Below are 21,121 nucleotides of genomic sequence, written 5' to 3' on the forward strand. Positions count from 1 at the left end.
GTCAGGAGTTCGAGACCAGCCTGACCAACATGGTGAAACCCCATCTCCTCTAAAAATACAAAAATTAGCCGGGCGTGGTGGCGCATACCTATAATCTCAGCGACTCAGGAGGCTGAGGCACGAGAATCACTTGAACCCAGGAGGTGGAGGTTGCAGTGAGCCGAGATTGCGCCACTGCACTCCAGCCTGGGCAACAGAGCAGGCCTCTGCCTCAATAAATAAATAAATAAAATAAAAATAAAACTGTGAGTCCGGCTAGGCGCAGAGGCTCATGCCTGTAATCCCAGCACATGGGAGGCCTAGGTGGGTAGATCGCCTAAGGTCAGGAGTTTGAGACCAGCTTGACCAATATGGCGAAACCCTGTCTCTATTAAAAATACAAAAATTAGCCAGGCATGGTAGCAGGCACCTGTAGTCCCAGCTACTAGGTAGCCTGAGACAGGAGAATCACTTGAATCCTGGAGGCAGAGGTTGCAGTGAGCTGAGATCGTACCACTGCACTCCAGCCTGGGCAACAGAGCAAGACTTTGTCTCAAAAAAAAAAAAAGAACAAAACCGTGAAGCATGGTGGCTCACACCTGTAATCCCAGCACATTGGGAGGCTGCAGTGGGAGGATTGCTTGAACCAAGGAGTTTGAGGCCAGCCTGGGCAAACACTGGGAGACCCTGTCTCCACAAAAACTAGCCAGGCACAGTGGCACACACCTGTAGTCCCTGGGATCGGAGGCTCACTTGAGTCCAGGAAAGTCGAGGCTGCAGTGAGTCTTGATTGTGCCATTGCACTGCAGCCTAGGCGCTTGATCTCAAAAACAAACAAAAAACCAAGTTACATTTTCTGGTACCAGCAAAGTATTACCTGGAAGCCATCATGTCATGCATAGCATTTTCAGTGCCTCTGCTATTAAGAGCGTTCTGGTTTAGCCATACCCTACACTTTGACACTCTATGAGAGGGAGATCAGGATTCACAGCGTGGACTGTGGAGCTCAGCCCCTTCCTGTCTGGGTGATGACTGACCATGGTTACAGCCCCTCCCCCACCTTGCCCCAGAAGCAGACTCTGAGTGTGACCGTTTCATTTGGGAGGTGCAGGAGATGGCGTTGGGAGTGAGGAAAATCAGGCAGCCTGTAAAGGGTGTGTTACTAAAACTACAGCTGTGGGCTGGGTACGGTGCGGTGGCTCACGCCTGTAATCCCAGCACTTCGGGAGGCCAAGGCAGGTAGATCACCTGAGGTCAGGAGTTCAAGACCAGCTTGACCAATATGGTGAAACCCCATCTCTACTAAAATTATAAAAATAGCTGGGTGTGGTGGTGCATGCCTGTAGTCCCCGCTACTCAGGAGGCTGAGGCAGGAGAATCACTTGAACCCGGGAGGCAGAGGTTGCAGTGAGCCGAGATTGCACCACTGTGCTCCAGCCTGGTGACAGAGTGAGACTCCATCTCAAAAACAACAACAACACTACAGCTGTGTGCAACTGCCTTCCCCTGGGGAATTTGAGGAACAGTCATCCCACCTGCAGATGAGGGAGCTGGGGCTCAAGTACCCTAGCTCCCATCAGTCACTATGGGGCCTGGCCCAGGCTCTTTCTAGCCACTTTAGGGTGGGCAGAACAGCTTTGCGTGGCCCGGGGCCAGTCCTCAGGCGCAGAAATGCAAATACTGGCTCTCGGGAGGACCACAGAGCCGGGTTAGCTAGACCGGAATCACTGCTGTGTGCTGTACATCAGTTTCCTCATCTGCATGTCTAGACTAGGAATGGGGTCTCCACATTGTAGTGCTGCGGTGCAGAATAAATGATTGCATACACGCCACGTGCTTAGAATATTGCCTGCTGTGTGGCAGATGCTCAGTGAACGCTGAGAATGAGTGATTACTGTGCTGTTTCATGTCCCCCCATTCCCTCCAACCCAAGTACCTGGGCCATGTGGAGGTGGAGGAGTCCCGGGGGATGCACGTGTGTGAAGATGCGGTGAAGAAACTGAAGGCGGTGAGTGAAGGGGCTGGCTCGAGGGAGGGGGCAAGATCAGGTGGGGAGAGGTGCCCTGACCTGGCTCCTTTGTCCCCTGTCTCTCCGCAGATGGGCCGAAAGTCCGTGAAGTCTGTCCTGTGGGTGTCAGCCGATGGGCTCCGAGTGGTAGATGACAAGACCAAGGTAGGGGCCTGTGGGGTGGACGCCGGGGGCCTGTCTGCTCACCTGCTAGAATAGGGGCTGAAGACACCGTCCTGCCTCCTCTGCACATCACTCCCTCGGGGACCTTCTAGGCGATGCCGCATGCTCCCTCCGACATCATAACTCAGGAATAAATGCAGTGATTATTTGGGAACTGGCATAGGTTGTGGGTGAGAGAGACTGGAGCAGCTGCCTCAGCTCCAATCCCAGCTTAGGGACCCTGGGTGTGAGATTTAACCCCTCTAGCTCCCAGTTGTGTCATCTAAAAAATGGGGATTATAGGTCGGGAGCAATGGCTCACGCCTGTAATCCCAGCACTTTGAGAGGCTGAGGAGGGTGGATCACCTGAGGTCAGGAGTTCCAGACCAGCCTGGCCAACATGGTGAAACCTCATCTCTACTAAAAATAGAAAAAATTAGCTGGATGTGGTGGCGGGTGCCTGTGATCCTGGCTCCTTGGGAGGCTGAGGCAGGAGAATCGCTTCAACCTGGGAGGTGGAGGTTACAGTGAGCCGAGATTGTGCCATTGCACTCCAGCCTGGGCAACAAGAATGAAACTCTGTCTCAAAAAAATAAAAATAGGGATTGTAATAGACCCTACCATTAAATGAGAAAGCATATGCAGTTATTTGAAATGGTCCCTGGCTGGGAGGACCCCTGGAAGCCAGGAGTTCACGATCAGCCTGTGAAACATAGCGAGGCTCTGTCTATACAAAATAATTTTAAGAAATTTTAAAATATGGGCTGGGCATGGCAGCTGATGGCTGTAATTCCAGCAGTTTGGGAGGCTGAGGTGGGCAGATCACCTGAGGTCAGGAGTTCGAGAGGCCAACATGGTGAAACCCCACCTCTACTAAAAATACAAAATATGGCCGGACATGGTGGCATGTGCCTGTAATTCCAGCTCCTTGGGAGGCTTAGGTAGGAGAATTGTTTGAACCTGGGAGGCAGAGGTTGCAGTGAGCCGAGATCACGCCACTGCACTCCAGCCTGGGTAACAGAGCAAGACTTCATCTGAAAAAAAAAATATATATATATATTTGAATGGGGTCTGGTACATCGTAACTGCTCAGATCAATGAATGTTAGGCATTAAGTGTTTAGTGTCGCCCTGCCCAGCCAGAAGGAAGCACTATGAGGCCACAATGTGGGTATCGGTTTGCTCACCTTGAATCCCCTGGCCCCACCCCAGAGCCTGCCCCAGGAGGTGCCCAGGACATGCTGAGAGTTGGGTTAATGACAGAACAAGATCACCACCTTTGCACAGGCAGTCCCTCAGCCCAAAATACTGTTGCTTGACTTTTTTTCCTGTGCCTGCTCCAGGAAGCCTTCCCTGACTGACCCCAAGCTGGCTTTTGCCATCTGGCCCTGTCCCCTGTGCCTGTGCCTCCCCAGTCCTGGCCCTGATGCCTCTGCCTGGGCCTCCTTCATCACAGCCTGGCTGTGACTCTGGGTTGCCCATCTCATGATGGGTCTGATCTTCCCTCTGATCTGGGAGCCCTCTGCAGGCAGGGCACAGGGTGTCTCAGTGACTGCTGGGTCCCCACCCCATTCAGGACGAGATTTCAGCAGACACAGAGAACGTTAAGTGGACACTTGAAAGACAGTTCACACTCCTCTCCTGGCCTCCCTGGCCCCTCCTAGGACCTTCTGGTCGACCAGACCATCGAAAAGGTCTCCTTTTGTGCTCCTGACCGCAACCTGGACAAGGCTTTCTCCTACATCTGCCGTGACGGGACCACCCGCCGCTGGATCTGCCACTGTTTTCTGGCGCTCAAGGACTCTGTGAGTATTGCCACAGCTGGCCGACCCTTCTCTCCCATGCCCTGGCATCCCAGCCCCACCCCGGCAAGCTTCCTGCATTCGGGCAAGTCACTTATCTCTGTGTGTCCAGTTTCCTGATCTGGAGAAGAGGGTATACTCACAGTTCCCAATTTAGAGTACTCATGTGAGGGCCGGGTGAGGCGGCTCACACCTGTAATCCCAGCACTTTGGAATGCTGATGCGGGCAGATTGCCTGAGCTCAGGAGTTCAAGACCACCCTGGGCAACATGGTAAAACCCCATCTCTAATAAAATACAAAAAATCAGCCAGGTGTAGTGGCACAGGCCTGTAGACCCAGCTACTCAGGAGGCTGAGGCAGGAGAATCACTTGAGCCTGGGAGGTGGAGGTCTCAGTGAGCTGAGATTGTGCCACTGCAGTCCAGCTTGGGCAACAGAGTGAGACTCCATCTCAAAAAAAAAAAAAAATAGTATTGGCCGCGCATGGTGGCTCATGCCTGTAATCCCAGCACTTTGGGAGGCTGAGGCGGGCAGATCACCTGAGGTCAGGAATTTGAGACCAGCCTGACCAACATGGTGGAAACCTGTCTCTACTAAAACTACGAAAAATTAGCTGGGCGTGGTGGCGGATGCCTGTCATCTCAGCTACTCCAGAGGCTGAGACAGGAGAATCCCTTGAACCCTGGAGACGGAGGATGCAGTGAGCCAAGATTGCACCACTGCACTCCAGCCTGGGTGACAGAGCGAGACTCTGTCTGAAAACAAAAAACAAAAAACAAAAAAAATCCAAAAAACTATTTGGGGATGAGAATGAAAGCCGGAAAAGAGCAGGACCATCTCCTCTAGGTAAAGAGTGTGATTGGATAAATTCATTCCTACTTCTGAGGAAACAGGAAGTTTTAAGCATTAAGCCGTGGAATTCCCAGGATTCCCCAAGTTCAACATTTTTTGTTTCTTGAGGTGAAAGTCACATAAAATGAATCATTTAAAAGTGTACAATTCAATGGCATTTAATACATTTTCAGTGTTATTTAACCATCGACTCTATGTGGTCCTGAAACATTGTCATCACCCCTAAAGGAGCCCCCATCTCCATTAGGCAATTCACTCCCTGTCATCCCTACCCCAGCTCCCTGGCAACCAGTAATCTGCTTTCTGTCCCTATGGATTTACCTATTCTGAGTATTTCATTTACTGGAATCACATAATATAAGTCTGGCTTCTTTCACTTAGTGTAATTTTTTTTTTTTTGAGACGGAGTTTCGCTCTTGTTACCCAGGCTGGAGTGCAATGGCGTGATCTCGGCTCACCGCAACCTCCGCCTCCTGGGTTCAGGCAATTCTCCTGCCTCAGCCTCCTGAGTAGCTGGGATTACAGGCACGTGCCACCATGCCCAGCTAATTTTTTGTAGTTTTAGTAGAGACGGGGTTTCACCATGTTGACCAGGATGGTCTCGATCTCTTGACCTCGTGATCCACCCACCTCGGCCTCCCAAAGTGCTGGGATTACAGGCTTGAGCCACCACGCCCGGCTAGTGTAATTTTTTTTGACATAAAGTTTCACTCTTGTCGCCCGGGCTAGAGTGCAATGGCGCAATCTCAGCTCACACCTCTGCCTCCTGGGTTCAAGCAGTTCTCCTGCCTCAGCCTCCCCAGTAGCTGGGATTACAGGTGCACGCCACCATGCCAGGCTAATTTTTGTAGTTTTAGTAGATATAGGATTTCACCAGGTTGGTCGGATGGTCTCGAACTCCTGGCCTCAAGTGATCCGCCTGCCTCAGCCTCTCAAAGTGCTGGGATTACAGACGTGAGCCACTGTGCCCAGACCATCTGATTCTTTTTGTATGTCAAATTTGTAGGTATCAGACTATTCCCCCACCATACTTCAGCATGCACACCATTAAATAGAATTTGTATTTGTTTCCAGATTTTTTTTTCTTCAAAGTGAAATATATGATTGTCTTAGTTCAGGCTGCTGTATCCAAATACCATAGACTCTGTGGCTTAAATGGCAAACATTGGTTTCTCACAGTTCTAGAGGCTGCATGCCTGAGCTCAGGGTGCCAAATGGTTTATTTCTTGGTAAGGACTCTCTTTCTGGTTTGCAGATGTACGCCTTCTTTCTGTATCCTCGCCTGGCAGGGTGGAGGGGAGATCTCATGTCTCTCTCTTTTTTTTTTTTTTTTGAGACAGAGTCTTGCTCTGTTGCCCAGGCTTGAGTGCAGTGGCACGATCTGGGCTCACTGCAACCTCCACCTCCCAAGTTCAAGCGATTCTCCTGCCTCGGCCTCCTGAGTAGCTGGGATTACAGGTGCCCAGCTAACTTTTCTATTTTTAATAGAGACTGGGTTTTACTGTGTTGGCCAGGCTGGTCTCTAACTCCTGACCTTGTGATCCGCCCACCTTGGCCTCCCAAAGTGCTGGGATTACAGGTGTGAGCCGCTGCACCCGGCCCCTTTCTCTTTTTTTTTTTTTTTTTTGAACGGAGTTTCGCTCTTGTTACCCAGGCTGGAGTGCAATGTCGCGATCTCGGCTCACCGCAACCTCCGCCTCCTGGGTTCAGGCAATTCTCCTGCCTCAGCCTCCTGAGTAGCTGGGATTACAGGCACGCACCACCATGCCCAGCTAATTTTTTGTAGTTTTTTTAGTAGAGACGGGGTTTCACCATGCTGACCAGGATGGTCTCGATCTCTTGACCTCGTGATCCACCCGCCTCGGCCTCCCAAAGTGCTGGGATTACAGGCTTGAGCCACTGCGCCCGGCCCCTCTTTCTTTTTTTTATAAGGGCATTAATCTTGGCCGTGTGCAGTGGCTCACACCTGTAATCCCAACACTTGGGAGGCCGAGGTAGTAGATCACTTGAAATCAGCAGTTCGAGACCAACTTTGTCAACATCGTAAAATCCTGTCTCTACTAAAAATACAAAAATTAGCCAGCCAGGCGTGATGGTGCATGCCTGTAATCCCGGCTACTTGGGAGGTTGAGGCAGGCAGGAGAATTGCTTGAAGCCAGGAGTTGGAGGTTACAGTGAGCTGAGGTCGTGCCACTGCACTCCAGCCTGGGCGACAAAGTGAGACTCTGTCCCAGAAAAAAAAATAAATAAATAAGGGCATTAATTCCCTCATGAGGACCCCAACTCATGATCTGACATAACTGTCATCTCCCAAAGGCCCACATCCAAATACCAGCACACTGTGGATGAGGTCTTCAGCATTTGAACTGAGAGACACATGCACTTAGTCCATAGCAACGCTGTGCACAAGCCTTCAGTGTGCAATCAATGAATTTCGACAACTGCATACACCCATGTACCCAAACCCCCGCCAATATCTAGAACATTGCCACCACCCAGTCAGCCCCTCATGCCCCTTTGCAGTCATTCCGCACCCCACAGGAAACCACCGCTCTTTTGACTTTTTTTTTTTTTTGAGACGGAGTCTTGCTCCGTCGCCCAGGCTGGAGTGCAGTGGCACAATCTCGGCTCACTGCAACCTCTGCCTGTTGGGTTCAAGCAATTCTCCTGCCTCAGCCTCCTGAGTAGCTGGGATTACAGGCACCTGCCACCATGCCCAGCTAATTTTTGTATTTTTAATAGAGATGGGGTTTCACCATCTTGGCCAGGCTGGTCTTGAACTCCTGACAGCCTGATCCACCCGCCTCAACCTCCCAAAGTGCTGGGATTACAGATGTGAGCCACTGTGCCTGGCCTGGCTTCTTTTTGAGACAGAGTCTCACTCTGTTGCCCAAGCTGGAGTACAGTGGTGCAATCATAGCTCCCTGCATCCTCGACCTCCTGGGCTCAAGCCAACCTCCCGCCTCAGCCTCCCAAAGTGCTAGGATTACAGGTGAGAGCCACCACTCCTGGTCTGTTCTGATGTTTTTCACCACAGATTAGTTTTGCCTCTTCTAGAATTTCTGGTAAGTGGAGGCATACAACAGCCACTTGTTGGTTTCTGGCGTCTTTCACTTGGAGCTGTCATTTCCAGCCTTTTGTCATGGTACAGATGAGCACTGAGGCCCAGAGAAGCGCAGGGACTCATCTGGGGCGACCCAGCACCTAGCGGCTGTAACCCAGCAACCCTGGCCCCCGCCTGCACTGCACAGCGCCTTGAACCCCCGCCCATCCTCTCCCCACAGGGCGAGAGGCTGAGCCATGCTGTGGGCTGTGCTTTTGCCGCCTGCCTGGAGCGAAAACAGCGACGGGAGAAGGAATGTGGGGTCACGGCCGCCTTCGATGCCAGCCGCACCAGCTTCGCCCGCGAGGGCTCCTTCCGTCTGTCTGGGGGTGGGCGGCCCGCGGAGCGAGAGGCCCCAGACAAGAAGAAAGGTGGGTGCTGCCCTGAGCACCGTCAGGTCACAGAGTGGGCACAGGGCACCCAGTGTCAGAGTAGGGGCAGCAGAGGTACAGGGATGCAACAGTTTACAAAGCAGGGCATGCTTCAAGCAAGGCACCATGGCTCCTGCCTGTAATCCCAGCACTTTGGGAGGCCAAGGTGGGTGGATCACTTAAGGTCAGAAGTTCGAGACCAGCCTGGGCAACATGATGAAACCTCGTCTCTACTAAAAATACAAAAATTAACTGGGCATGGTGGCCTCTGTCTAATCCTAGCTACTCAGAAGGCTAAGGCGGGAGGATCTCTGGAACCTGGGAGGTGGAGGTTGCAGTGAGCAGAGATCGCGCCACTATACTCCAGCCTGGGTAACAGAGTGAGACTCTGTCTCAAAAAAAAAAATAAATAAACAAATAAAGCAAATTCCATGGAGGGAGTTCTTTGGCCAGTATTGTAAGGGCGCACCAAGTGGTTTACTCTCTGCCAATCAGGGCTTCTCGGGCCTTTTCTTTTTTCTAGGTTTTTTTGAGACAGAGTCTTGCTCTGTTGCCCAGGCTGGAGTGCAGTGGTGTGATCTTGGCTCACTGCAACCTCCGCCTCCTGGATTCAAGCGATTCTTGTGCCCCAGCCTCCCGAGTAGCTGGGATTACAGGTGCGGCTAATTTTTTGTAGTTTTAGTAGAGATGGGGTTTCACCATGTTGGCCAGGCTGATCTCAAACTCCTGACCTCAGGTGATCTGCCCTCCTTGGCCTCCCAGAGTGCTGGGATTACAGGCGTGAGCCACCACACCCGACCTTCTGAGGGCTTCGACCTGTGTATCAAGACCTGTGAAGCCAATGTGCTGCACTGTGGCTGTCATTTTTGTTTGGTTTTGTTTTCTGAGTTGAGGTCTGATTCTGTCGCCCAGGCTGGAGTGCAGTGGCACTATCACAGCTCCCTGCAGCCTCAAACTCCTGGGCTCAAGTAATCCTCCTGCCTCAGCCTCCGGGTAGCTGGGAATATGGGCATGTGCCACAGCATCTGGCTAATGTTTTTATTTTTATTTTTTGTAGAAATGGAATCTTGCTGTGTTTCCCAGGCTGGTCTCACAACTTCTGACCTCAAACGACCCTCCCACCTCAGCTTCCCAAAGCACTGGTATTCTAGCTGTGGAGCACCAGGCCCAGCCCATTTGGCTGGCATTTTAATAAATGAAATCAACCGGGGCAACATAGGGAAACCCTGTCTCTCCCAATAATTAAAAATTAGCCAGGCGTGGTGGTGCAGCCTGTAGTCCCAGCTACTCAGGAGGCTGAGGCAGGAGGTCACCTGGGCCCAGGAGGTAGAGGCTACAGTGAGCCGTGATCGTGCCACCACACTCCAACCTGGGTGACAGACAGAGACCCTGTCTCAAAAAAAAAAAAAAAAAATTCATTTAATTTTAAAACAATGGGCCGGGCGTGGTGGCTCACGCCTGTAATCCCAGCACTTTGGGAGGCCGAGGCGGGTGGATCACGAGGTCAAGAGATCGAGACCATCCTGGTCAACACGGTGAAACCCCGTCTCTACTAAAAATACAAAAAACATTAGCTGGGCATGGTGGCGCATGCCTGTAATCCCAGCTACTCAGGAGGTTGAGGCAGGAGAATCGCCTGAACCCAGGAGGCGGAGGTTGCGGTGAGCCAAGATCGCGCCGTTGCACTCCAGCCTGGGTAGCAAGAGTGAAACTCCGTCTTAAAAAAAAAAAAAAAAAAAAAAAACAATGAAATAGAGAATCAGAAAATATCAGAGAGGCCAGGTGCAGTGGCTCACACCTGTAATCCCAGCACTTTGGGAGGATGAGGTGGGCAGATCACCTGAGGTCAGGAGTTTGGGACCAGCCTCGCCAACGTGGTGAAATCCCGTCTCTACTAAAAATACAAAAATTAGCTGGGCATAGTGGTGCATGCCTGTAATTCCAGCTACTCGGGAGGCTGAGGCAAGGAGAATTGCTTGAACCCAGGAAGTGAAGGTTGTAGTGAGCCGAAATCACCCCACTTCACTCCAGCTTGGGCGAAAGAGCGAGACTTCACCTCAAAAAAAACAAAAGAAAATGTCAGAGTATATTAAATGGCATAAGGATTAAATATAACTTAATGATACTTTTGAGTGAGAATGTGTGTGTGTGTGTGTGTGTGTGTGTGTGAGGTTATCATGTAGAGTCGGGCACGGTGGCTCATGCCTGTAATCCCAGCACTTTGGGAGACTGAGGTGGACGGATCACTTGAGGTCAGGAGTTCAAGACCAGCCTGGCCAACAAGGGGAAACCCTGTCTCTAAAAAAAAAAAAAAGGCCTGCGAAGGGGTGGGAAAACAAACAAAAAAAAGAGCTTACCATGTAAAAAGTATCTCTTATTCTGGATTGCCATCAAGAAAATTTGAAACATACTTGGTAAAAGCAACTTTCTAGGTAAATGGTAAACACTTTGTAAGTTACAAAACCGTGTATGTGTGTATAATTGTATGTATGTCCCGAGTCACAATATAATTATTATTTTTTTACTGTGAATTCTACTTTTAAGTTTTTTGGGAGAACACTGCTTAGAATTTACAAAGAATTTACCATTGGGAACTGATCCTGATTAAAGGAGACTGATGAGATTTGGCTGGTATTAATAGATGCAAGATGCGATCCTGAATTGGATCCCAGATTGTAAGGGGAAAAAAAAGAAGGGCATTGTTTTTTTTTTTTTTTTTTTTTTTTGACGCAGAGTCTCTCTCTGTCACCCAGGCTGGAGTGCAGTGGTGTGATCTTGGCTCACTGCAACTTCTGCCTTCTGGTTTCAAGTGATTCGTGTGCCTCAGCCTCTTGAGTAGCTGAGATTACAGGTGCCCGCCACCACGCCCAGCTAAGTTTTTTTTTTTTTTAGACAGAGTCTTGCTCTATCTCCCAGGCTTGAGTGCAATGGTGTGAACTCAGCTCACTGCAACCTCTGCCTCCCAGGTTCAAGCGATTCTCCTGCCTCAGCCTCCTAAGTAGCTGGGATCCCAGGCATGTGCCACTATGCTCAGCTAATTTTTTTTTTTTTTTTTCATTTTTAGTAGAGACAGGATTTCACTGTGTTGGCAAGGCTAGTCTTGAACTCCTGACCTCAAGTGATCTGCCCACTTCGCCCTCCCAAAGTGCTGGGATTATAGGCATGAGACACCACACCCAGCCACGCTTTTGTTGGATTCCAAAGCATTTAACATTCACTACCTAAAATGACCCTCCCGGAGGCTTGGGAGGTAGCATTGAGATGTTTACCCAGGTTTCCAGTTGGCAGACTGGAGCCCAGAGAGGGGAGGGGACTTTCTGAGGTCACACAGTGAGTAGGGGCACAGGTAGTTTCCTGGTTCCAACCTATCCTGGGCTGTTTCCGCTGCCCTGTGGCAGGCCTGCGTGGGTGCCCCATTGTGTCACCCTGGACGATGGGAGAAGCAGCACGGGGTGACATCCTTCTGGGAGGGTCTCTCTGGGCCTGAGTTCAATCTCCGTGGCTTTCAGGCCGCGGCTCAGGGAGGCCCTGGTAGGAGGATAGGTGTGTGTTTGTGGTCTGGCAGGGGTGAGGGGAGCCCTGACCTTGAAGAGCCTGCCTCTCCTGCTGAGTGGGAAGGTCAGGTTTCCTCCCAAAGGACAGAGAACAGACTCCGAGTGGAGGGAGCCAGGCTGAGGGACTGGAATAATCTGGAAAGCTTTTCAGAGGACGAAGCATCCAAGCCATGTCTAGAATGACTGGAGGAAGGGAGGAGCTACATGAGGTGGGAAGAAGGCTGGGAAGTGGGAGACAAGGGGACAGACAGTGTCAGAGAAAGATAACACGAGATGGAGAGACAGGCCAGAGGGAGACAGGTCGGGGCCGTCATTTGGAGCATGGGCTCTGGAGTCAGCCTGTCCCTTCCTAGTAGTGTGACTTGGGCAGATCACACTGGGCCTTTGCTGGGCCTCAGTTTCCACATCTGTTAAATGGGGACCATGTCAACCCCGTGGGTGGTCATGTGGATTGAATGAGTGAACACTTGCAAAGCATCTGGAACATGCCTGATAATGTTGTTCCGGCACCAAATAAGTGTTTGTTAAATGGTCAGAAAGGGAGAGGTTCTTAGAGGGAAGAATGATGAGAGCAGCAGAGCAAGACAGATCATGGGCAGGAACCTGGAGAGACGCAGAGGGTGAGCCTGGGGGATGGTTTATTTAAGGGCGTCCTGGGGAAGGGAATCTTGACGTGGGTGGGGGTGAGGGGTGTCTCAGGGCTCTGATCAGCTTAAAGGCAGGACTCACTGGGCAAGGGAGGCAGCCTTGGAGAATGATCAAGACGACCAGGTGGGAGAAGCCTCGAATGTCATGGTGAGATCTCTAACCATCCTTCTCCCCCATGTCTCCAGCAGAGGCAGCAGCAGCCCCCACTGTGGCTCCTGGCCCTGCCCAGCCTGGGCATGTGTCCCCAACACCAGCCACCACATCCCCCGGTGAGAAGGGTGAGGCAGGCACTCCTGTGGCTGCAGGTACCACTGCGGCTGCCATCCCCCGGCGCCATGCCCCGCTGGAGCAGCTGGTTCGCCAGGGCTCCTTCCGTGGGTTCCCGGCACTCAGCCAGAAGAACTCGCCTTTCAAACGGCAGCTGAGCCTACGGCTGAATGAGCTGCCATCCACGCTGCAGCGCCGCACTGACTTCCAGGTGAAGGGCACAGGTGAGCCCTGGGCCCAGTGGGAAAGGACTTTGGACTCAATTGGCATTACCTGATGTGGGCAAGGGATGGAGGCGAGATGGTTCACACTGTGATTGATTAGCACTGTCTGCCATGGGCAAAGGAGAAAGAGGTGGAACACATCATGATCAATTAGCAATGTCTGCCATGGGCAAGGCAGAGGAAAGAGATGGCAGAATTCAGGATTGATAAGCCATGTCTGCAATGAGTAAGGGATAGCAGAAAGGCATCACAAATTACGATCAATTAGCAGTGTCTGCTGTGGTTAAGGAAAAGGAGAAGGATGATGCACATCATGATTGGTTAGCAAAGCCTGCTATGGACAAAGAAGTTGGCATGGGTAAGGAAGTTTGCCATGGCCAGGGAAAGAAGGGAAGCAACACAGATGGCCTGTTTTTGCTCTGGAGTAGACTAAAGCACTGTAGGTTAATGCTCCCTCCCTTCAAGCATTTGCCCATGAGATCTGGCTAGGTGAAGGATATAGGTATTCCTCAGGCTCAGAGGAAAGGAGGATTGTGATGGATTAGCAATGTCTGCCTAGGGCAGGGAGCATCAAGGGTTGGCAGAAAAGGCATCACAAATCATGATCAATTAGCAACATCTGCTGTGGTTAAGGAAAACGAGAAGGATGGTGCACATTGTGATTGGTTAGCAATCATGATATCCTTACAGTGTTTGTTGTGGGCAAGGGAGAAGAGAGAGTAGCAGGAGTGTTGTGTTTTTGCCCAAAGGGGAGACTCCCAGAATTTGGTCAGTAGAAACATGACGTGCAGGGCACCACTGAGCTCAGAGATCCCATGGGTCGGGGCCATAATGATGGATGGGGACATTGGTTGCGGGCACAGAGTTAAGCAGAGCCAGTACCCATCACGAAGAAAAGGAGTGGCATATCATAATTGATTGGTAGTGTCTGCCATGGGTGGTGGTAGGAGAGAGGAGATAGAAAGGTCCTGTTTTACTTGGGGGAAGATGGAGTTATAAGGATCTGTTTGTTCTAGTACTTGGCCAGGGGAGCCATGAGGTCTGGTCAGGTGACAGGTAAGGTGAGCAAAGAGCCCGTGGGGGAAAAATTAGTGTTTGATTACTAATATCTGCCATGTGCCAGGGAAAGGAGACAGGTGGCGTAGATCATGATCTAAAAGTGATGTCTAGGTGCAGTGGCTCATGCCTGTGGTCCCAGCACTTTGGGAGGCCAAGGCAGGCAGGCAGATCACTTGAGCCCAGGAGGGGCTCAAGGATCAGCTGAAGCAGATCACTTGGCTGAACCCTGTCTCTACAAAAAAATGCAAAAACTAGCCAGGTGTGGTGGTGCATGCCTGTGGTCTCAGCTTCTCAGGAGGCTGAGGAAGGAGAATTTCTTGAGGCCAGGAGGTTGAGGCTGCAGTGCGCTAAGACTGCACCACTTCACTGTAGCCTGGGCAACAGAGTGAGATTCTGCCTCAAAAAAATAAAAGAATTAAGAGCAATGTCTGCCATGGGAAGGGGAGAAGATAGAGTTGGCATGCTACTGAGATTTTGCCTGAGGGAGGCAGGGAGAAGGGCTCTCTCCCTGGCCAGCAGCCAGTGAAGCCGTGTGGTCTGGCCCACTCTCCTGCTTCTGGATGGCAAATCCGTGTCGCCTACCCGAATGGCCTCGGGGATTGCTGTGGGAGCATGTTGAGCTGTATCCAGGAGGCTGGGCTGCTCTGAAAGGTAACCGTGGAGCAGATGCCAACCCCTATTGAGAGTGACGCACACTCACTCCACGCCTGCAGCACTCCTTGGCTGTCACACACCCTCACATTTGCTGTCCTCATGCAGCCCGACGTCAGGCACGCTCCCCAGGCTGTGACACACGCTCCTGAGAGGTGGCAGGAGCTCCAGGATTTATTTGGAAGCCTCACCCTCCTGTGGCCAGCTGCATGCTCACTTGGATGTGACTTGCCACAGAGAAATTTCCCATACCCAAATAGATGTCACACCCTCACGCATGTCACACATGCTCAGGAAGTCACAAACTCAGAGTCGTGTACACTCTCAAGTCACACACACTCCGAAATTGCAGAGTCAGAAGTCACACATGGCCAGATGTAGTGGCTCACACCTGTAATCCTAACACTTTGGGAGGCCAAGGTGGGAGGATCACTTGAGCTCAGAAGTTTGAGACCAGCCTGGGCAACACAGCAAGATCTCATCTCTGCAAAAAAATGCTTTAAATTAACCTTATTGTTAACCAGGTGCGGTGGCATGCACCTGTCGTCCCAGCTACTCAGGGGGATTGCTTGAGCCTGGGAGGGGAGGTTGCAGTGAGCCAAGCTTGTGCCAGTACACTTCAGCCTGGGCCGCAGAGTGAGACCCTGTCTCAAAAATATAAATAAACATTAAAGAAATCACACACCCAGATTTACACACGTTCACAGACCATACACCCAGATTTGTGCAAACGCCAAAGCCACATGTACAGATTCATGTACACCTGCAAACACACTCATACATCACACGGCAGATGCTCTCATACCTGGGAGTCACGCATCAGGATGCCACACACTCAGACTCCAGCCACACTCTGGCGCCACACCCTCAGAAGCTGCATGCCTGTTTGGATGAACGTGCACAATCACTGTCAGCAATGGCTGTCCCACCTGGGCCCCCACAGCACACCTGCTGCCTCCTGCAGCCAGTTCTGATGTTCACTGGAGCATCTACATGGCCCCTTGGAGGCAGCCATTGGCTAAAAAGTCACAGACATTTGTCCCGCATCACACATGGCAGTCCTTAATTGTTTATTTGGATGGGTACTGCACTCACCCCACACCCTTGTGGGGCCATCTTGCCTGCTTGGTGCCTCCTGCCTTGCTGACAAAGGTGCGTCTCAGCTCTCATGATGTTTGCTATAGGCCAGGCCAGGTGGGGTGCACAGGGCCCCACTTCTCTGCCTGGAGCTGGACAAACGATCCCCAGCCAGTGAGTGGCCATGTGGCCAGCAACCATTCAGACTGGGCCCACGTCCTTGCTGTGCACGTGGTTGGGCATGTTTTTATACTAACGTATGTCGCTAAATGTTTTCGACATCTCTTCTGGTTTGTGGCTGCACACAGATCTTGAGGTCCTTGGTTTGAGGTCCCTGTTCACTGTCAGCTGTCAAATATCACACACCACCTTAGTCATTCTGCCACTCAGATGTGACACCCACATCTGCACAGGTATTTGGTGGCCATGGCCACTTAGTTACTACAGCAGGAAAATATCCAGGTCAGAAGAGAGGGCCACCGAGAGCGTGGGGTAAAGGGCAGGGCCTGGGCCTGTTTGCTGACCTCTGTCCTGCCCTGTTCCCAGTGCCTGAGCTGGAGCCTCCTGGCGCCGGCGACAGTGACAGCATCAACGCTCTGTGCACACAGATCAGTTCGTCTTTTGCCAGTGCCGGAGTGCCAGCACCCGGGCCACCACCTGCTACAACAGGTAAAGCCAGGCTTTCTACTGGGCAGATGCCCTGCATGCCCCTCCTGCACCCCCTCCTCTACCCACAGCTACCCAGACACTCCAGGGGTCTTGGGATCCTACAGGCTTAGAACCAGGGATCACCTCAGAGCCAGGGGATCATCCTAGATCCAGGGATCATCTCAGAGCCATGGGATTACCTGAGAATCATGCACTCACCTTAGAACCATGGATCATCTTAGAGCCATGGGATACCTGAGAATCACCTTAGAACCATGGGTCATCTTAGAGCCAGGGGATCTCCTAGATCCAGCTGAGAATCATGCAATCACCTTAGAACCATGGATCATCTTAGAGCCATGGGATTACCTGAGAATCATGCAATTACCTTAGAACCAGGGGATCTCCTAGATCCAGCTGAGAATCATGCAATCACCTTAGAACCATGGATCATTTTAGAGCCATGGGATTACCTGAGAATCATGCAATTACCTTAGATCCAGGGATCATCTTAGAGCCATGGGATTACCTGAGAATCATGCAATTACCTTAGAACCATGGATCATCTTAGAGCCATGGGATACCTGAGAATCACCTTAGATCCAGGGATCATCTTAGAGCCATGGGAGTACCTGAGAATCATACGATCCCCTTAGAGCCATGGATCATCTTAGTGCCCTTGATCATTTTAGACCCATGGGATCACCTTAGCACCATGGGATCATCCTCTAACTATGGATCATCTTAGAGCCATGGGATCACCTAGAATCATGTGATCACCTTAGAACCATGAATTATCTTAGAGATATGGGATCATCTTAGAACCATAAGATCATCTCAGAGGCACGGGCTCATCCTAGAATCTTGGGATCACATTAGAGCCAAGAGATCATTTTAGAATCATGGACTCACTTGAGAACCATGTATCATCTTAGAGCCATGGGCTTATCCTATAACCACAGGAGCACCTTAGAATCCCAAACACTGTAAATAGAGAACTCGCGAATCTTAGAAGCCCAACCTTAAACCATCAAGCCTTACTCACTACGTTAGGATAATATTATACATTTGGAGAAAGATCCATGCAATCTTAGAATCTGAACTCCTAAAACAATACATTCTGAAAGTGAGAGAGAATCAAGGATGGTATTCAAGATAGTGAATACTGGCTGAGTGTGGTGGCTCATGCCTGTAATCCTGCTACTTTGGGAGGCGTAGGCAGGAGGACCACGTGAGGTAGGAGTTTGAGACCAGCCTGGGCAACATAGTGGTGAAACCTCATCTTTACCAAAAATACAAAAAATATAACCTGCAATCCCAGCTACTCAGGAGACTGAGGCACGAGAATTGCTTGAACCTGGGAGGCAGAGGTTGCAGTGAGCTGAGATAGGGCCTCTGCATCCCAGCCTGGGCAACAGAGTGAGACTTTCAAAAAACAAACAGAACAAAACAGTGAAGCCCAGGTTTGGCACTTAGCAGTCAGAAGGGCAGTGGAGCAGGGAGGATGTCAGTCCTACTTAGATTTCCCATCATAGGCCTTAGAGGCTCAGAACTGTATGTTCTTATCACTCCAGAACCATTAAGTGGTCCAGAACGGTGAAGTCACTTGCCTGAAGTCAGCAAGCTAGGAGGTGCAGAGCTGGGACTCAGAGGCCGGCGGTCTGGCTCCAGAGTCTGTGCTCTGCTCCCCACACCATGCAGTTCTTCTGCTGATGCTCCTGTCCCTCACCTGCCCCTCTCCCGTCTCCAGGGACTTCTGCCTGGGGTGAGCCCTCTGTGCCCCCTGCAGCTGCCTTCCAGCCCGGGCACAAGCGGACACCTTCAGAGGCTGAGCGGTGGCTGGAGGAGGTGTCGCAGGTGGCCAAGGCCCAGCAGCAGCAGCAGCAGCAACAGCAACAGCAGCAGCAACAGCAGGCAGCCTCAGTGTCCCCCGTGCCCACCATGCCTCCCGCCCTCCAGCCTTTCACCGCCCCCGTAGGGCCCTTCGACACGGCACCCACCCAAGTGGCTGTGTTCCTGCCACCCCCACACATGCAGCCCCCTTTTGTGCCCACCTACCCGGGCTTAGGCTACCCACCGATGCCCCGGGTGCCCGTGGTGGGCATCACGCCCTCACAGATGGTGGCCAACGCCTTCTGCTCAGCTGCCCAGCTCCAGCCCCAGCCTGCCACCCTGCTTGGGAAAGCTGGGGCCTTCCCACCCCCTGGCATACCCAGTGCCCCTGGGAGCCAGGCCCGCCCTCGCCCCAATGGGGCCCCCTGGCCCCCGGAGCCAGCGCCTGCCCCAGCCCCGGAGTTGGACCCCTTTGAGGCCCAGTGGGCGGCATTAGAAGGCAAACCCGCTGTAGAGAAACCCTCCAACCCCTTTTCTGGCGACTTGCAGAAGACATTCGAGATTGAACTGTAGCCCGAGCCGCCCCACCCACCCCACGTGCCCCACGCCTGGGAGTGGAGGCACAACCTCTCCCCTAACCCTGCCCCCTGGGGCTGCGCCCCTCAACACCCTCTCAACACCCCCACCTCTCTCAGCCACCCCACAACCACTACAGAACCAACATTGTGACACCCAGGTTGCAACAGGATGGAATTCAGGGACGGACCCAGCCTGGCTAAGGGAACCATTTCACTGCCGGACTTAGGCTGGCAATGCCCCCTTCCCCCACCCCAGACACAGGGGATTGGCCACAATCCCACTGAATGCCCTCAGTTCACACTTCATTTCCCAGTTTCTGTTGACCTCCCACCTTCCAGTGTTGGACAGGATGGAGGGGGGATACCTGCTCAGGGGCTCTCCTGGGCCCCACACCAGTGCCCACCCCAAATCTGGTCATCTCCTCCCCCCATACACAGCACAAGCTAAGGGCTGCCCTCTGCCCACACTTGTTCACTGCCAATGCTGAACTCACCCCCATCGCCCTCCAACTCTGGGGCCCATGTCTTCCTTGGGCCAAGGTCTCATGGGGACTGGGGCCAAGTTGGGGGCCCAGGAGGCAGGGAGGGGGGAGGGGAGGAAGATGCGTAGTTACCTCATGATGGTGCCCGCTGGGGAGGGGTCCGGGAAGAAGGGGAAGGGGTGCCTGGCGGGTACTTTTCTATCTTTTATTTCCAGATTTTTTTTGTATCTAAACTTGAAGATTTGTATTATACAAGGACAGCCAATAAAGGAAGAATATAACGCCCCTTGGGAAACAAGGGTTTGTGTAGGGGCTGGCGCGGCCCCAGAGCCTTTCCTCCTGAGTCATGGACTGAAACGGAGTCAGAAGGGTGTCCGTGAGTGATAACCTGTGAGTCACTGCGTGGTAACAGGTACCACTGACTCAGTACCTGCCAGGCAGGTATTAAAGGAGCCAAAATTAATCACCCCATTTCTATTCCTTACAGAATTTGAACCAAGAAATTAAAAACAAATATTATAAACTGCTGGTCTGGCATAGTGGCTCACGCCTGTAATCCCAGTACTTTGGGAGGCCAAGGCAGGCAGATCACTTCAGGTCAGGAGTTCGAGACCAGCCTGGCCAACATGGAGAAACCTCATCTCTACTAAAAATTGAAAAATTAGCTGGGTGTGGTGGCACACACCTGTAGTCCCAGCTATTCTTTTTCATTTGTGTTTGTTTTCTTTTCTTTTTTTTTTTTTTGAGACAGAGTTTCACTCTTGTTACCCAGGCTGGAGTGCAATGGCGCAATCTCGGCTCACCGCAACCTCCGCCTCCTGGGTTCAGGCAATTCTCCTGCCTCAGCCTCCCGAGTAGCTGGGATTACAGGCACGCGCCACCATGCCCAGCTAATGTTTTGTATTTTTAGTAGAGACGGGGTTTCACCATGTTGACCAGGATGGTCTCGATCTCTTGACCTCGTGATCCACCCGCCTCGGCCTCCCAAAGTGCTGGGATTACAGGCTTGAGCCACCGCGCCCGGCTGTGTTTTGTTTTCTGTTGTTAACAAATGTTTGGTATTTTCTCAATTCCAGCTATTCTTGAGGCTGAGGCACAAGAATCACTTGAACCCGGGCAGTGGAGGTTGCAGTGAGCCAAGGTCACACCACTGCACTCCAGCCTGGGCAACAGAGTAAGACCGCTGAAAAAACAAACTTCCAGTCAGTCCAATATTAATATTTTAACAAGTCGGGTTGGTAGTAGTCTCTCTTTGCCCGTGCTGGCAAATGCCTGTTTTGTCAGCATTTTCCATAACTCTGGCCAAAGTGTCACCTGATGTGGCAACGTTTGGCAGTCTCGGTGGTGTTTCTTGGGTCCTTTGATCTAATGTATAAGATGTATTTAAATATATATATAATATATAAATTTTGCTTTGTTATAGCTCTTTAAAATGAGGTGATTGATTCCGTGCAGTCCAATATTCCATTCCCAATGGATAGATGGGGAAGGTGAGTCAGTTGCCTACAGTGATACATCTGATTAGTTCAGGGAGCCGTGATTCAAACCCAGCTTCTGGCCAAAGCCAATGCCAGTCGAAGCACTCTGGGAGGCTGAGGCAGGTGGATTACCTGAGGTTGGGCGTTTGAGACCAGCCTGGCCAACATGGTGAAACTCTGTCTCTACTAAAAATACAAAAAAAAAAAAAAAAAAAAAAAAAGCCGGGCTTGGTGGTAAGTACCTGTAATCCCAGCTACTTGGGAGGCCGAGGCAGGAGAATCACTTGAACCTGGGAGGCCAAGATTGCAGTGAACTGAGATTGCACCACTGCACTCCAGCCTGGGC

The 21,121-nt window shown here is 51.6% G+C and overlaps 1 protein-coding gene across 4 annotated transcripts in view; it reads left to right on the forward strand.

The window, feature by feature from the left end:
• NUMBL (NUMB like endocytic adaptor protein) overlaps positions 1 to 19,592 on the forward strand; it is a 27,016-nt gene extending 7,424 nt beyond the window's left edge. For 2 of the 4 annotated variants that reach the window (XM_032248712.1, XM_032248715.1), the window contains exons 4-10: positions 1,913 to 1,987; positions 2,078 to 2,152; positions 3,813 to 3,953; positions 8,087 to 8,276; positions 12,667 to 12,969; positions 16,303 to 16,425; positions 18,155 to 19,592. In XM_032248712.1, the coding sequence (XP_032104603.1) occupies positions 1,913 to 1,987; positions 2,078 to 2,152; positions 3,813 to 3,953; positions 8,087 to 8,276; positions 12,667 to 12,969; positions 16,303 to 16,425; positions 18,155 to 18,810 (1,563 nt within the window). In that variant the 3' untranslated portion in view covers positions 18,811 to 19,592. Of the gene's footprint in view, positions 1 to 1,912; positions 1,988 to 2,077; positions 2,153 to 3,812; positions 3,954 to 8,086; positions 8,277 to 12,663; positions 12,970 to 16,302; positions 16,426 to 18,154 lie in introns of all 4 variants that reach the window. The other 2 variants (XM_032248711.1, XM_032248713.1) reach the window with 2 other exon arrangements.
• The last annotated feature ends 1,529 nt before the right edge of the window (positions 19,593 to 21,121 follow it).

Source organism: Sapajus apella, unplaced genomic scaffold (genome assembly GCF_009761245.1).
Source record: "Sapajus apella isolate SASKATOON/1434 unplaced genomic scaffold, GSC_monkey_1.0 scaffold68, whole genome shotgun sequence".
Lineage (NCBI taxonomy): Eukaryota > Metazoa > Chordata > Mammalia > Primates > Cebidae > Sapajus > Sapajus apella.